We start from the raw sequence: 16,884 nt of genomic DNA, 5'->3' as shown, positions 1-16,884 counted from the left end.
GCTTTGCTGCAGGAGGGACTGGTGCACTTCACAAAATAGATGGCATCATGAGGAAGGAAAATTATGTGAATATATTGAAGCAACATCTCAAGACGTCAGTCAGCAAGTTAAAGCTTGGTTGCAAATGGGTCTTCCAAACAGACAATGACCCCAAGCATACTTCCAAAGTTGTGGCAAAATGGCTTAAGGACAACAAAGTCAAGGTATTGGAGTGGCCATCACAAAGCCCTGACCTCAATCCTATAGAACATTTGTGGGCAGAACTGAAAAAGCGGGTGCGAGCAAGGAGGCCTACAAACCTGAATCAGTTACACCAGCTCTGTCAGGAGGAATGTGCCAAAATTCACCCAGCGTATTGTGGGAAGCTTGTGGAAGGCTACCCGAAACGCTACCCAAGTTAAACAATTTAAAGGCAATGCTACCAAATACTAATTGAGTGTATGTAAACTTCTGACCCACTGGGAATGTGATGAAAGAAATAAAAGCTGAAATAAATCATTCTCTCTACTATTATTCTGACATTTCACATTCTTAAAATAAAGTGGTGATCCAAACTGACCTACGACAGGGAATTTCTACTAGGATTAAATGTCAGGAATTGTGAAAAACTGAGTTTAAATGTATTTGGCTAAGGTGTATGTAAACTTCCGACTTCAACTGTACATTAGGGACTACAGCAGTAGTGTCTAGTTTTCGCAAATGTGATATCCAGTTTACACAAACCATGCATCATTTGAGCATTAATATTAAACTAAGTTCCTAGTATTAAATGTTAAATTCCGCTCCAAGGCAGTGCTCCGAGGAACATGAATGATTTATGAAGCGCTGTATTGGCATCATTATTTTCTAATATTTTTGGAACTCTTGACCATCCTGGACTATATCCGGTCATACTGGTAGTTATTGTTTTGTGTTGTCTATCATGCTGCTTGGCCTTGGAAAACAAGTATTTGGTCTTTCACATCAAACTTTAAACATTAAGTTTAATGTGAAAGACCACAGTGACAGTTGGTTGGGAGAGACCTTACAGTTAATCCAGTGTTCCTTTAAGAAAGTTCCTAGAGAACAGGTCTAAGACTACATTTCCTCTCCCAAATCTGATCCGTACCAGCAGCAGCCTGGTTTTCCCAAGTGGTCTCCCATACACGAATCAACCAGGTCTAGTCCTTAGGAAACAGCAGGATGGTATCTCACCCATTATTGCTATAAAATAAAACCAAAGCATGCCCTGCACTAGCATCCAGGTAAACAGTCTAGAATATCATAATCTCATAATGTGGGCTCTTCCAATGGTCTCTAGTCAAGTGTTGTAAAAGGATACAGACAACTCTCAATTATACTCAACCACCCTCAATTTTGTACAGGGATTTGAAGTCAAATTCTGTCCTCAGACAAGTCCTCCACATTTTTTAAACACTTGTTTCGTGAACCTCCCAACCACACGTCGGTAAATTTCACATCACGTAGTCTGCATCAACTTGGAATGAAGAAACGTTAAGTAGACTGAAGCCTAGCTACTTGATAAACTTGTAGCAGCACTAATGACGCACTGTCTCTCCCTACCTTTCTCCCCTTCCTCCCTTCCTCCATTCCTTCCTCGCTCCCTCCCTCCCTCCCTCTCTCTCCACAGATAAACCGGAGGTGAAGATCATAGTGGAGTTTCCTGATGGGCTGCCAAGAGAGGGACAGAACATGGAGCTGTCGTGCCAGGCCAAAGGCAAACCCCAGTAAGACACACACACACAGCGACAAACACACCACACAAACCACACATCTCTCTCTCCTCTCTCTCTATCTCAACACATACCTCCATTAGGATGCCTGTAACTTCCAATTAGGATTCTGCCAAATGACGGGAATGGAGCGAACAGAGCTCACACACACCTGCACACGCCCCTGTACATCAGTATCGGTGCGTGGGTAAAATCACTGGGGAAGACAGATTTTTTTGGTTGTTGCCATATTACAACCTGTTAGTTCATATGCCTTGCGACCGTGATATATAGGCCTAAGGCCGAGACAATAAGAAGACACAGCGGCAGAATAAATTCAACCACACCTTTGTTTCATCACAAAACCGGAGAGCAACCTCTGTCCAGTGAAGTCCACAAAGCATATTGCATGTAACAAACAGTTACCGTACATGACCAGTAGCATGGTCAAGCAAGTTAATGTTACCGACATTGCTAAACAACCGGACCACTAAACAACTATTGCCTTCACTATTCCAGCACCATTGCTTAATCTAATACAGTGACAACTAAAAGACACCAAAAACAATTTAGTCCAATCAACGTAAGCTAAATATGATGTGGCTGTCCATGGTTCGTATTCTTTTCTGCGTGTGTGTGTGCGTGCGCGTGCAAGTAGGAAAAACATGTTGACTCACCCTACTTGTAGAGAAACGCCAATGCCATCCTCCTCTCTTTCATGTTGACAAAACGGTCTATCACTCTGTCATACAGTACACGCTTTTATTTTTTGTTGTCCTAGGCTACCTGGCTAAAATGCTTGGTCGCTAGCCTAACTTCCACTCATGGGCAACGTTAGCTATTTAACATTAGCCTTCTACATCTAGCTACATATTGAACTTCCATCCTCTCAGGCCAGGGGCACAACAATGTATGAATTAATGGTTGGATCAGAATCGCTGTTATAATCATTGGCCAGTAAGGAGAATAAAGTAAAACCACAAGTCCAAATCCCTATCTCCATCTATGGCTAATTTAGGAAAGGGCCAATTTTAGCTAGCTAGCTAGCCACTGGTGGACAACAACACAACGAGATGTAACAATTAAAGTTGTTTCTGTCAATGACATATGCTCTCGATGCGATTAAAAGGAGTGACGCCAAATCCAAACTGGCTTCCCTTGACACTTTTTTGTTGTTGCGCCAGGACCGTTCACAGTTGAGCTCACTCAGTTTAGCTCAACGCTGACTGGCTATTATTTTATACTTTTTTTATCATGGGAGGCCAAATGCTCGCTAGCCTCCCTTGCATTCAATGCTACGGGCGGTAACAATTTCATACTCTTTTGGACCAAAACAGCAACAGATAGATGGCTTACACATACAGAGACAGAGGGGTGCTGTCTCGCTTGTTCGGATGCTTTCTCTGGTGAGATACATTCAGCCTATTGCGAATTGAAGAAAAATTTGAGAGATTAAAGATAAATTGTTTTATGTTTTCTTTTTTTCTTGGTCTGGCTTACCTTGGCATCCATGAATACACGCCACTGGTGTACATATCCACAAACCTGCACACACTTACACAAATACTTACACACATGTACATATCCACACACCTTCACACACCTCCATGGACTTACTGATGTACGGGTATGAATATGTATGGCTAGCTCACAGCCTCAAGCAGAGACAGAAATGCCCAACCTGTAGCTCCGGGAGCAAACGGTGGTTGTGGCGAAAACGTGATGCCATCGCAACGATGCCGGCTGCAGCAGTCCACCGTGAGACACAACCGGTCATTACATGACGCCGTCAGCGGTACGATCCCCGCGAAGACCTTACATCATTACCCAGCTTCCTGTCCCGAGGTGCCCTAATTGTGAACAATACGTGTCAGATGTGTACACACACACACCACACAGGCCCCTCCCTCTCCCCTTCAAGTTTTGCACTCAGCAGGGAGAGACAAGGCGGATCTCACCCGTATTAATTTAATAAAGATGAAAATACAATCAATACAATGGGCCAGAGAATTGGAAGTCATTTTCATTAGAGCTTGAGTGACGGGCTCTGGCCGTGTGTGTCCATTTGTATTCTATCTGCCTCCCTCTCTTCCCCCACGGCCTCCCTCTCTCTCTCCATCCCCCCCTCCCTCTCTCTATCTCTCATGTGTCACCCCCCCAGTAAACCTCTTTTTCTAGGTCATTACTCCGTCTTTAGGCCGGCGCTGTGTGTATATTTAACCTCTGATTCCGGCTCCATAAGATTCTCGCCCCGACGAGGGATTCCAGTTTGCTCTCTCGAGGCACCCGCCGCCGCCATCAAATGTTTTTTCACCCCGCCACAAAGGCGAGAGTTCAACTGTTATTGAGCTCAAACTGCTCTTTTGTTTCAAGGCTTAGCCCGTTCTCTCTCCCTCCTTCCCTTGCTCTCCCCAAACCAAGTATTTTCAAATGGAGGGAAACAAGTTTAAATAGCAACACAAAAACAGAACAACAAGAGAGAGGCCTCGGTGCCCACTCAAGGGACATAACGGCGCGTTAGCTAGCTAGCAGCCAGCCATTGAAAGTTGCGAGAGCAGAACAGAGTTAAGAGGCGCTTTGTTTTTGTTGTTTTTCCACCCTCGTGGCTTCTGGTTCTTACATAGCTCTTCATAAAAAAAATGGGATCCAGATCCAGCACTTCCTATAAGCTTCATGCCAAGGTAGCGAGGGAACAAAGATGGCTGGGTAATGTAGTTAACCACCTCGAGAGGCCAGGAACATAAAAGGCTCCCCACCTAAATAGCACAAACACACACACACACACACACACACACAAATAGTTTGGCAATCAAAGGTGAAAGAATCTCATTGTGTTGATGTTTACTCTATCGGCGGCGCCCTATCGTCTCCTAAAAAGGGGATACAAACAAGACCTTAAAAAATATATATTTATACTTGGGGTGGTGATTGATTTAGCTCGCCAGGTACAAAGGAACCAATTGAATATAGTCCAAAAAAAAGGTAACCTATCATTATTTGAAAGTATTTGACATATGTATTTAAGATCTAGGTCTAGGGGAAACTATGTGTTTGACCAGTGAAATTACTGTCCCCTCGCTCTCCTGTGAAACCAATAGAATAGTCCCAAAAGTGCAAACGCTGCTCATTTGATCACTGAGTGACATTGATGTCCCCTCTCTCTCTCTCTAGTCCCCAGCAGATCAGCTGGGTGAAGGTGGACGACGACCTTCCCTCACACGCCCTCATCACCGGCGCAGACTTGTACATCGAGAACCTCAACAAGACCTACAACGGCACCTACCGCTGCTTCGCTGCCAACTCAGTGGGCGAGTCGTATGACGACTACATCCTCTACGTCTACGGTACGTACCTCTCGATTCCACACTCTCGCTCTCTCTTTATCTGATGACTACGTACTCTGCGTGTATGGTACATACCTCCCACCACCCTCTCTCTATCCATCTCTCTCTCTCTTTATCCCCCATCCCCTCTCTCTCTCTATTCCCTCTGATACTACATTTATGGTGTGTATCTCCCACCCACCTCTCTCTATCCATCTCTCTCTCTCTTTATCCCCCATTCCCTCTCTCTCTCTCTCTTCCCCGCTCTCTCTCCCCACAGCGTTATCTGAACACGGTTCAATACCATTGATTCCAATGACATTTCCTTCCCTGCAGGACATTACCATCTAATCTGGCCATTTTCCCTCCGCAAAATGTACTCGGCTGATGTCGTTTACCGAGCCTTACTAAGCCTGCAGGAGAAATTATTTGGCTGCTATTTTCAGAGGGCATTAATGGACTGAGAATAACCTTTTAAAAAAAGGACTTGCTGCCTGACAGAGGAACGAGTCTCTGAATAGATGTTATTTATAATGGAAGAGCAGGAGGTAGTGTTAATGACGAATGTGGTAAAACAACGAGGCTCGTGAAAGACTGTGAAGCGGCTTTTTGCCACCTTTTTATCGCCCTTGTTAAATGTGTAAGTGGACGGAGCCAATTGGATTGATCGTTGAAGCTAGGGAATGTGTGTGTGTATGTTAACCCAGTGTTAGAGAAAGATAGAGAGATGGGCAGTGAGTGAGTTGTATTCATACATATTTAGTGTATGTGAACACAGTCGCTCTACCACCACAGACAATGTATGACTTTCAGCGAGCCCTAGTTCTCTCTCTCACTTCTCATTGCTTGTGTTCCAAAAGCCAGCCTCGGCTCAGCTCAAGGTGTAAATGCTGTGGTTGGTAATTGCACCAGGGTTTTTTGCACATCTCTCCACCAGCTTTGAACCTCCGCTCTGGGCATGTGAGCGAGCCCACTACCTCTCCTTTTCCCTCCTCTCCTCTCCTACTGTGAGAAACAAACAACACAGGCAACACGGGGACTGCAGAAAATAGAAAAATATATCTCTCCTCCCGTTAACAGCAGCCTCTATGATAATAGAGCTTCTGTCTGCTCTTTGATGACTTTGGTTTCTGCACTCCCGCTCTAATATTTGGGTAGTGTTCCAAATGGCACCGTATTCCCTACATAGTGCACTACCTTTGATCTAAGCCCTATGGGCCCAGGTCAAAAGTAGTGCACTTATAGGGAATAGGGTGCCATTAACCATGCAGCCCTACTGTAATTCAGTCGTGCGCCATGTCCCACATTAGACTTGGTAATGCAAGGATGTACCGGACAATGCAGGGCCCGGGCTGTCGGCGCCTAAGCTTGCGCCATGTTCCTCTAACACGCACATGCAAGTGCACTTCACCGGAGAGGCAAGATGTTAGCGAAGCGAATGCACTGACACTGAAATATCCTCCCCTCTCTCCGGCTCTCAACTCAAAGACAGGCAGCGATGGCATCTGCGTGTAGCTGCACACATTCCCCTTCAAATTAACGGGCTGACATCTTCTTATTACAAACACAACAGCCCTGACATATCGGAGATGGCAAGCGAGCCACACACTCTGACGTACATACACACACAAACAGAGATGCACACACATGTTAATAACAATTTTGTCTGAGCCATTATGAAAATGTACCTCAGGGTCCTGCTAAAATACAGCATTAAAAAATCTAACAAATTGGCGAAAGTGAGTAATGCGTATGTGACATTAAGGACTTTTTGTAGTTAACAGTGTTTATTTCAGGTATTACTACCTACACTGGTACTACATGTTTTCGCTATAATTCACTTTCCTGCTGGTTAAGTCGGGGAAATTACAATAGGAAATCCATTTGAGTTATTACTGTCCCAGCATGCTCAGTATCCTCTAGGTTGGAGTGGTCTGGAAATGTGTAATAGGCTTTTCCCCTCTTACATAATTTACCATTCACTCCTGAACATATCAAAACTCATGTACAGTAAGTCAAGAAGCCTCAGCAACCCTCCCCACCCCGCCTCCCCTCAGTCAACAGGCAGAACAGATGTACCCCGGCCCCCATCCCTCTAATACGTTTGTTTCCTAGACTATTGTGAAACTAAGTGATGGAGAGCACTGGGAGGGCAGCTGACACTAACCTGGTTACCGGGAGAAAGAATGCATTCCCCGGTACCCATTTCTTCAAGCGGCCCGTGGATAAAGGAAAATCAGTGGGGCCCTGCAGTCGAATGAGATCTAGCACCCAGGGCTTTAACCAGTTTACAGAGCTAGTGTTAACCCAATAAAGAGGACCTCCCTCCTTCACAAGCTCCAGCTTTTAGTCCTCCGTGCTCTGCGGCTTGTCGCTCTCCTCTCGGCTCCCTAACACCTCCACTTCCTCCTCCTTCCAGGGGTTTCCTCCTCCCAGCCCCTGGCGTCGGCGCCGAAGATCCATTGCTACTGTTGGCGATACACTCCCCTAAACTGATCTGGAGTGTGTGCTTTGTTTATCCCAACCACCAACACCCGACCTGAGTCAAGCTTAGCCAACAGTTTGTGGAAATGGAAGTCGTATTATTGTGTGGCCGGTACAGTATTAATGCCCCCTGTAAGGAGACACACAGCCAAAGCTGAAAAAATTTATCGGACCCTTTTCAGTAACCTTGTTAGCCTTCATCCTACAGCTGGCTTGGAAAATGAAAAACATAATGAAAAACATTGTCGCAAATAAAAGAGCCACCCTAACCTGGTATAGGGAAAGATATTTTGTCATCAGATGTGACTCACAATCAGGGAGCCTAACTGGAGACAATCTACAGGACACCAGCTGCAGGGAAACAACATGTGCAGTCCTGCCACAGCCAGACCCAATCCCATCAGCCAGCCATTATAATGAAGCCGTAAATTCTCTCCTCTTGACACCCTCCTCCAACCCCCGTTCTTAACCAGGGTCTTGTGCGCGTTCATTCCTCCTGGTTTGAGCCCGGGCTGGTGCTTTAATTTACAAGGCAGCCTGAGATCAATGGTAGACTATGAGATCATGTCAGACATGGCTATTGACTACTGTGACACGCATAACATGCAAATGTAGAGAAACAGATCAAATCACATTTTATTGGTCGCATACACATATTTAGCAGATGTTATTGCGGGTGTAGTTAAATACTTGTGTTCCTAGCTCCAACAGTGCAGTAATAGCTAACAATACACACACATCTAAAAAGTAAAAGAATGGCATTAAGAAATATATACAGTACCAGTCAAAAGTTTGGACACACCTACTCATTCCAGGGTTTTTCTTTATTTTTACTATTTTCTACATTGTAGAATAATAGTGAAGACATCAAAACTATGAAATAACACATATGGAATCATGTAGTAACCAAACAAGTGTTAAACAAATCAAAATATATTTTATATTTGAGATTCTTCAAATAGCCACCCTTTGGCTTGATGACAGCTTTGCACACTCTTGGCATTCTCTCAACCAGCTTCATGAGGTAGTCACCTGCAATGCATTTCAATTAACAGGTGTGCCTTCTTAAAAGTTAACTTGTGGAATTTCTTTCCTTCTTAATGCGTTTGTGCCAATCAGCTGTGATGTGACAAGGTATACAGAAGACCAAGTCAAGAACAGCTCAAATAAGCAAAGAGAAACGACAGTCCATCATTACTTTAAGAACTTTGAACGTTTCTTCAAGTGCAGTCGCAAAAACCATCAAGTGCTAAACTGGCTCTCATAAGGACCACCACAGGAATGGAAGACCCAGAGTTACCTCTGCTGCAGAGGATAAGTTCATTAGAGTTACCAGCCTCAGAAATTGCAGCCCAAATAAATGCTTCACAGAATTCAAGTCACAGACACATCTCAACATCAACTGTTCAGAGGGGACTGTGTGAATCAGGCCTTCATGGTCGAATTGCTGCAAAGAAACCACTACTAAAGGACACCAGTAAGAAGAAGAGACCTGCTTGGGCCAAGAAAAAATGAGCAATGGTCATTAGACCGGTGAAAATTTGTCCTTTGGTCTGGAGTCCAAATTTGAGATTTTTGGTTCCAACCGCTGTGTGTTTGTGAGACCCGGTGTGGGTGAACGGATGATCTACACATGTGTATTTCCCACCGTAAAGCATGGAGGAGGAGGTGTCTGTGATTTATTTAGAATTCAAGGCACACTTAACCAGCATGGCTACCACAGCATTCTGCAGTGATACGCCATCCCATCTGGTTTGTACTTAGTGGGACTCATTTGTTTTTCAACAGGACAATGACCCAACACACCTCCAGGAGAGTGATGGAGAGTGATGGAGTGCTGCATCAGATGACCTGGCCTCCACAATCCCCCGACCTCAACCCAATTGAGATGGTTTGGGATGAGTCGGACCGCAGAGTGAAGGAAAAGCAGCCAACAAGTGCTAAGCATATGTGGGAACTCCTTCAAGTCTGTTGGAAAAGCATTCCAGGTGAAGCTGGTTGAGAGAATGCCAAGAGTGTGCAAAGCTGTCGTCAAGGCAAAGGGTGGCTATTTGAAGAATCTCAAATATAAAATATATTTTGGTTACTACATGATTCATTATGTGTTATTTGATCGTTTTGGTGTCTTCACTATTATTCTACAATGTAAAAAATTGTAAAAATAAAGAAAAACCCTTGAATGAGTAGGTGTGTCCAATTTTTTGACTGGTAGTGTATATATACAGTGCCGTGAAAAAGTATTTGCCTCCTTTCTGATTTTCTCTATTTTTGCATATTTTTGATACTGAATGTTATCAGATCTTCAACCAAAGCCTAATATTAGATAAAGGGAACCCTTATTTTATTTATTTAATTAACAAAGTTATGCAACACCCAATTCCCCTGTGTGAAAAATGTATTGCCCCATTACACTCAATAACTGGTTGTGCTAGTGCTAGCCACTGCCCTCATTCAATGCCATTTTGACTACGCTAGAACTTCCTGGTTTGGGGGATTATTTAGGCTTCTGAAGGGGAAGCTCCACATAGCCCAGAATAAGCTGATCAGGGTAGTGTTGAAGGTGAGTCCACGTACTCACATAGGCAGGAGCTGCTTTCAGAAACTGGCTGCCTGTTGAGGCTAGGGTGTCCCAGATTAGACTGGGTCTGGTTTACAGTAGTATTTATGGTTTTGCGCCCAGATATCTAACTGATTACTTTCCCCATGTTAGAGATGCACACGATCACAGCACCAGATCAGGTGTTGCTAATGTGTGCTTATACAGGTTCAAGAGTAATGCTGGGAAATATACTTTCTAGTATACTGGAGCCTCAGAGCGGAATGTGTTGCCTCTGCTCATAAAAACAACGTCCTCTCTGGGCAGCTTTAAACATTAAAAAACAGTTTGATGTGTTCTGTGCCCATTTGAATGTACCTTACGATGCAACTGCAATGATGAGATAGATGTTCTTCTTTGTTTTTATGTTTTATTATCTCGCTGTCAACTGTGTGCAACCATGTTGGATCTTGCCTAGCCATCTTGTCTAAAGAGGACCACAATGGAAATAAGTCCCAGACTTTATTATGTGTTATCCTCGATAATTTTACTAATGTGCATGTATGGCTTTTCAAGTTGTATGTGTGCTTGTATTTTTAAATGGTCAAATTAATAAACTAAACCCCCTCAAAAAAAACTTTAGCTGCAATGACGGCAACCAAATGCTTCCTGTAGTTGTTGATCAGTCTCTTACATCGCTGTGGAGGAAGTTTAGCCCACTCTTGCATGCAGAACTGCTTTAACTCAGCGACATTTGTCAGTTTTCAAGCATGAACTGCTCGTTTCAAGTCCTGCCACAACATCTCATCCCATTCCAAAACTTCACATTTGTTGCTTTTTATCCATTTTCATGTAGACTTGATTGTGTGTTTTGGATCATTGTCTTGCTGCATGACCCAGCTGTGCTTCATCTTCAGCTCACAGACGGATGGCCTGAGTATTTCCTGTAGAATTCTCTGATACAGAGCAGAATTCATGGTTCCTTCTATTAAGGCGAGTCATTGAGGTCCTGAGGCAGCAAAGCATCCCCAAACCATCACACTACCACCACTATGCTTGACCGTTGGTATGAGGTTCTTACTGTGGAATGGAGTGTTTGGTTTTTGCCAGACATAATGGGACCCATCTCGTCCAAAAGGTTGACTCAAGTTTGCCAAAAAGCACCGGGAAGCACCTAGATGATCATCAATACTCTTGGAAGAATTTTCTATGGACATATGAGTCAAAAGTATAACTTCTTGGGTGACATGAGTCCCATTATGCCTATATGCAAATATGGGCCTCACAATGGGTTTAGGATCTCGTCACGTCATTTTTCTGCATTCAAATTGCGTTCGTTGTCCGTAGCTTATGCCTGCCCTCAGTTCACAACGTTGACATCAGCAAACCGCTCGCCCACACGACACCATACACGTGGTCTGCGGTTGTGACGCCGGTTGGAGGTACTGCCAAATTCTCTAAAACGACGTTGGGTAGAGAAATTAACATTAAATTTAAAACAGCTCTGGTGGACATTCCTGCAGTCAGCATGCCAATTGCACGATCCCTCAAAACTTGAGACTTCTGTGGCATTGTGTTGTGTGACAAAACTACACATTTTAGAGTGGCCTTTTATTGTCCCCAGCACAAGGTGCACCTGTGTAATGATCATGCTGTTTAATCAGATTATTGATATCCAACACCTGTCAGGTGGATGGATTATCTTGGCAAAGGAGAAATGCTCACTAACAGGGATGTAAACAAATCTGTGCAACAAATTTGAGAGAAACAAGCTTTTTGTGCGTATGGAACATTTCTGTGATCTTTATTTCAGCTCAAGAAACATGGGACCAACACTTTACATGTTGCGTTTATATTTTTGTTCAGTGTAGGATAGGTTTTGACTAAAATACAGTATATGCAGCCTCCCGAGTGGTGCAGCGGTCTAAGGCACTGCATCGCAGTACTTCAGGCATCACTACAGACCCGGGTTCGATCCCAGACTGTCACAACCGGCCATGACCGGGAGTCCCATAGGGCGGCGCCTTCCTCTGACCGCCTGGTATATAGGTCCTGGATGTCAGGAAGCTTGGCCCCAGTGATGTCCTGGGCCGTACGCACTACCCTCTGTAGCGCCTTACACCAGGCGGTGATGCAACCGGTCAGGATGCTCTCGACAGCTGAATAACTTTTTGAGGATCGAGGGACCCATGCCAAATCATTTCAGTCTCCTGAGGGGGAAAAGGTGTTTTCGTGCTCTCTTCACAACTGTCTTGGTGTGTTTGGACCATGATGGTTTGTTGGTGATGTGGACACCAAGGAACTTGAAACTCTCGACCCGCTCCACTTCAGCCCCGTTGATGTTAATGGGGGCCTCTTCGGCCCTCCTTTTCCTATAGTCCACGATCAGCTCCTTTGTCTTGCTCACATTGAGGGAGAGGTTGCGTTGGTAATCAGGCCTAACACTGTTGTGTCGATATCAGCCTTCGATATGGAAGAGAGAGCTTCTCTCCATCTTTATGGTTGAAAAACACACAATTGCATAATTAGGAAATTGTACTGCTTCCCACGATGCAAGATGGCATTGATTTAGCCCAGCGAAGGTGGCTAATTTGCAGAGGGATCCCTGTGCCATTCACTCCCTCTGATGAAAATGAACACAATTAGGTAAACATACGAACGGATGCTTTTCAAAACACATGAGTGGGCCCAACAAGAGACATTCCCCCTCGCAACCCCACACAGCATTTATTAATGCCCCTTGATTGCGTGAGACAAGCATTCACTGCAGGTGTGCCATTGGCTTCCAACGGCCATTGTTAGCTTGGTGCCGTTGCCAGAGACTGTAATAGTTTTCCTCCCCTCTTCTTTTTCCTCCTCTCCTCCTCCTAAGAGGGGCCCCCATCAATATTGTTTGTCATATCATGCAAGCTGGCAGATTTGCGAGAGGTAGGGGGGCTCCCAATTCTTTGCGCGGGAAGTGCCGGGCACCGTCCCATTGCTGTGCGGGCGACAGAGGGATGCCCAGCGCCTCGCTAAGAGTCGCCTGCTATCTGCCAGGGCGATTAATGGGGGGGCGGTCGATCCTCTGTGCTGTTCATTAGCTTTTAATTGGAGGCAACCACCCCCCAGCGCTCTTTTGGCAGTGGGAGATGTGTGTGCTTTAGTTATTGTTATTGTGCTGTAGTGCAACATCATTCACCCATCTCCACACTTATTTCAAAACTCTCTGGGAATGATTGAGTAAGAGGGTTTTTAATCAGAACGAAAGCTCTAGCTGTGTTTTGTCCTCTAGTTTTTATTGACATAGCGCCTTGTGCTACGGCCCAGTCGTAACAGGTGTGGATCTTTCGTTTATCCACTTCAATCTGTTTTTGCCTTTGGACATGCAAAACTAAAGGGGATGCACTATTATTGAGTTTCGAAGGGCTCAGGAAGAGAATGTTTGGCTAGGTCTTCCCACATTTTTCCTACCCTCGGAGCAGGAGAGAGCCATTTGGGAGATTTGACTGGATTACTTTCCGCTCATCTTTCTGCTCCTCTCCAATATGTAAAGCTGTGTGACTCCAGCAGGTTGCTGGTAGGGAAATCAACAGCCCAAAGTACAGTATACTTTAAGCGCTCTATTAGCCAGATTGTTCTGTTTTCCTCATTGACTTGAGTGAGATTCTTATACTACCCCCCACGTGCCAGTTTGCCACTCCCACACCTCTCTTTTGGTTAAAGAATTAATTGGCCTGTTGCCTGCCTGCCTCTCCCCTCCCCTCCACATGTCTGTGTGTGTCTGCTGTGTCATATGCACCTGAGTAAATGTTCAGAGGTGTGTTTATACTCCGCTGTCTAAGGGGATAAAACCAAGAGACACAGGAAGTGAGAAACTCTCTTTCTTAGCACTTAGCATGACTGGGGAGGTATATTTTCTGTCTCTGCCAGTATTTTAATGCAGCCTCCGCTCCAAGCACTCTGGGCCGATTCTTAATCTGCCCCGGTAAACAAGCCACAGTGACTCAACTGGGGAAACTCACTCACTGCTTCCCATATTTGAAGTCAATAAGCTTCCACTGCGTTTGATACAACATCACTGGAATAGCGGGTAGCGTGGAGTGCTGCTTTTTGTAAGGAAACCTTGCTAAACATTTGCTACAGTCGAGCCTTTTTGGAGGGTGGGAAGCAGGGAAAGTATAGATCTTATTATCGCTGCCAAGTTTTTAATGAGCTATTGACACCGATGAACCCAAACATCTGCTGGGCCCTCGCAGTTCATTATGGGATAAATCCAATTAAGTAGCACCACCACCGAGCTCGAGTTTGTCAGCTCCCGACGTGTGTGAAAGTCATCAGTGGCACAAGCCCAGTTAGCAAGGCTCCCGCCGCAAGATAGTCCCCCCTATTTGTCCGTTCAGCCATTATTTTTTCAAGCCTCAGTTTATAGGAATGGAATATGTTCTTTGTTAGAAATAATAAATAAAAATATCGGAGATTAACAGAGTGTGTTTGCATAAAAATGCGGACCACCTCAAGGCCGGCATGGTTTGCTTCTGAAATTGTTCCAGGCTGGATTCTCAGCCCTTTTTTTTCGTTCCACGAAATGAGTCCCATTTGGGTAGTGTAACTTTTGATTTGACTGAACTTTTACATTCTGTCATGAAGAGCACATGTTCAACTTAATAAAAAACATGTTCTCCCATCGATACTATAGTGAGTGCTTGTTTAGTTCCAAACAAAGTAACAGGGTTGACCGAAACAGGGTTGACGATATCATCTTAAATCAGCCATATATCCCCTTGTGACAGGGGGATGGAAGCTTGTTGTGTGTAACAGGGGTGGGCAATTTGAAAGACATTGTTAAAACAATTCTAGCCTGTCTGTCTATGGGTAACAGGGTTGACATGTTACGCTCGACCCACTCAGCTTTCCACTACAAAACACAAAAAAATTTGTAGAATCACCTCACTTGATTTGACTATGAGATGTTCAATGTTTCTTTTGAAAAAATTATTTCAAAAGGGAATAGTTTCACCATATTAAGTCATTCAGTCCACATAACAGGGTTGACCTTAAAATGAGGGACAAAAAAAAGATTCAATAATCACATGAAAAATATATAATCTTCAAAAATTACTTTGTCAAACCAACAAAATAACTAGGGCTTTACAATGATGGTGAAAACTTGGAGAAATGTTGGGGTTAAGTGGGTTAAAATCTTCCTAGAAGTCACAGAGAGTACAAAGAGGGACATGTCAAAATGCTGAAATTGGCACTTTAAGTCTTTATTCATATAAAAATCTGATATATTGAATTTTCCATGTGGTCTATATTAAAGGGCACTTCATTTAATATAACAGGCTTTTAAAATTCAATATTGGTGCACGATTTCTACTTAAAATATCAAAGGGACGCAAAAGGGAATCATATTGAATTACTTTCTTCTTTACACATGTATCTATTTTATAAGGTGAAAAGGCCTCCTGGAGCCAAACAGAATACATTACAACAAAATATACTGAACAAAAATATATACGCAACATGCAACAATTTTAAAGATTTACTGAGTTACAGTTCACATCAGGAAATCAGTCAATTGAAATAAATAAATTAGGCTCTAATCTATGGATTTCACATGACTGGGAATACATATATGCATCTGTTGGTCACAGATACCTTTAAAAAAAGAAATGGGCCTCAGTATGTCGTCACGGTATCACTGTGCATTCAAATTGCCATAGATCAAATATAATTGTGTTCGTTGTCTGTAGCTTATGCCTGCCAATACCGTAACACCACCGCCACCACTCTGTTCACAACCTTGACATCAGCAAACTGCTCGCGCACACAACGCCATACACGTGGTCTGTGGTTGTGAGGCCGGTTGGAGGTACTGCCAAATTCTCTAAAACGATGTTTGGTAGAGAAATGAACATTCGATTATCTGGCAACAGCTCTGGTGGACATTCCTGCAGTCAGCATACCAATTGCACGCTCCCTCAAAACTTGAGACATCTGTGGCATTGTGTTGTTTGACAAAACTGTACATTTTAGAGTGGCCTTTTATTGTCCCCAGCACAAGGTGCACCTGTATAATGATCATGCTGTTTAATCAGCTTCTTGATATGTCACATCTGTCAGGTGGATGGATTATCTTGGCAAAGTTGAAATCCTCACTAACGGGGATGTAAAGAAATTTGTGCACAAAATTTGAGCGAAATAAGCAAGTATGGAACATTTCTGAGATCTTTTATTTCAGCTCATGAAACATGAGACCAACACTTTAAATGTTGCTTTTATATTTTTATTCAGTGTATATTACAACTGTTCCTCTTTGTCTAATGTACTGAAATGAAGTACAGTTTAAATATACTCCTTTACACGGACAAGATGATCAACTATAAACACTTCATCAATCCACTTTCTATTTCTTAACGCCAAGCTGACTTCCTCCGTCAGTGTAGAAACTCATCATGCCACTACTCCCCAAACTCCCTCCTGTCTCACCTTTGGCAAAGATCATCAACATGGGTGCACTGTTCCGAGAAACGACGTGAAAGCAACTGCCCTGTCAAGGCAGGCCTTGTGAATCCCGGGGAGTTTGGGACAGGTAACAACTAAACTCTGACAACCCATGATCCATAAATGGACTTTATTGACAAGCCAAACATACAAATCTCTTTAAGTACCTCTCCCTTGGAGAAATATGCCGCCAATCTCGTCCACTTGTCCCCCCCTGGGGAGAGGGAAAGTGCTACAGATATACTGACGGTATTCTGGGTGGGCTCCAGTAGAGGGAAGGTGACCCTTGAATACACCACAAGATGGCTGCCGACTTTGAGTGTTGTTGACATGAAGAAACGTT

At 43.9% G+C, this 16,884-nt stretch overlaps 1 protein-coding gene across 5 annotated transcripts in view; it reads left to right on the top strand.

Annotated features, from left to right (window-relative positions):
• Positions 1–16,884, top strand: part of LOC121579328 (cell adhesion molecule 1) — a 467,092-nt gene that overhangs the window by 388,658 nt on the left and 61,550 nt on the right. For all 5 annotated transcript variants that reach the window (XM_041893817.2, XM_041893819.2, XM_041893818.2 and 2 more), the window contains 2 exons: positions 1,631–1,727; positions 4,884–5,056. In XM_041893817.2, coding sequence (XP_041749751.1) covers positions 1,631–1,727; positions 4,884–5,056 — 270 coding nt within the window. The remainder of the gene's footprint in view (positions 1–1,630; positions 1,728–4,883; positions 5,057–16,884) is intronic.

Source organism: Coregonus clupeaformis, chromosome 13 (genome assembly GCF_020615455.1).
Source record: "Coregonus clupeaformis isolate EN_2021a chromosome 13, ASM2061545v1, whole genome shotgun sequence".
NCBI classification, from domain to species: Eukaryota; Metazoa; Chordata; class Actinopteri; order Salmoniformes; family Salmonidae; genus Coregonus; species Coregonus clupeaformis.
Note: the sequence above shows the minus strand (reverse complement) of the source record. Positions and strands in the feature narration are given on the sequence as shown.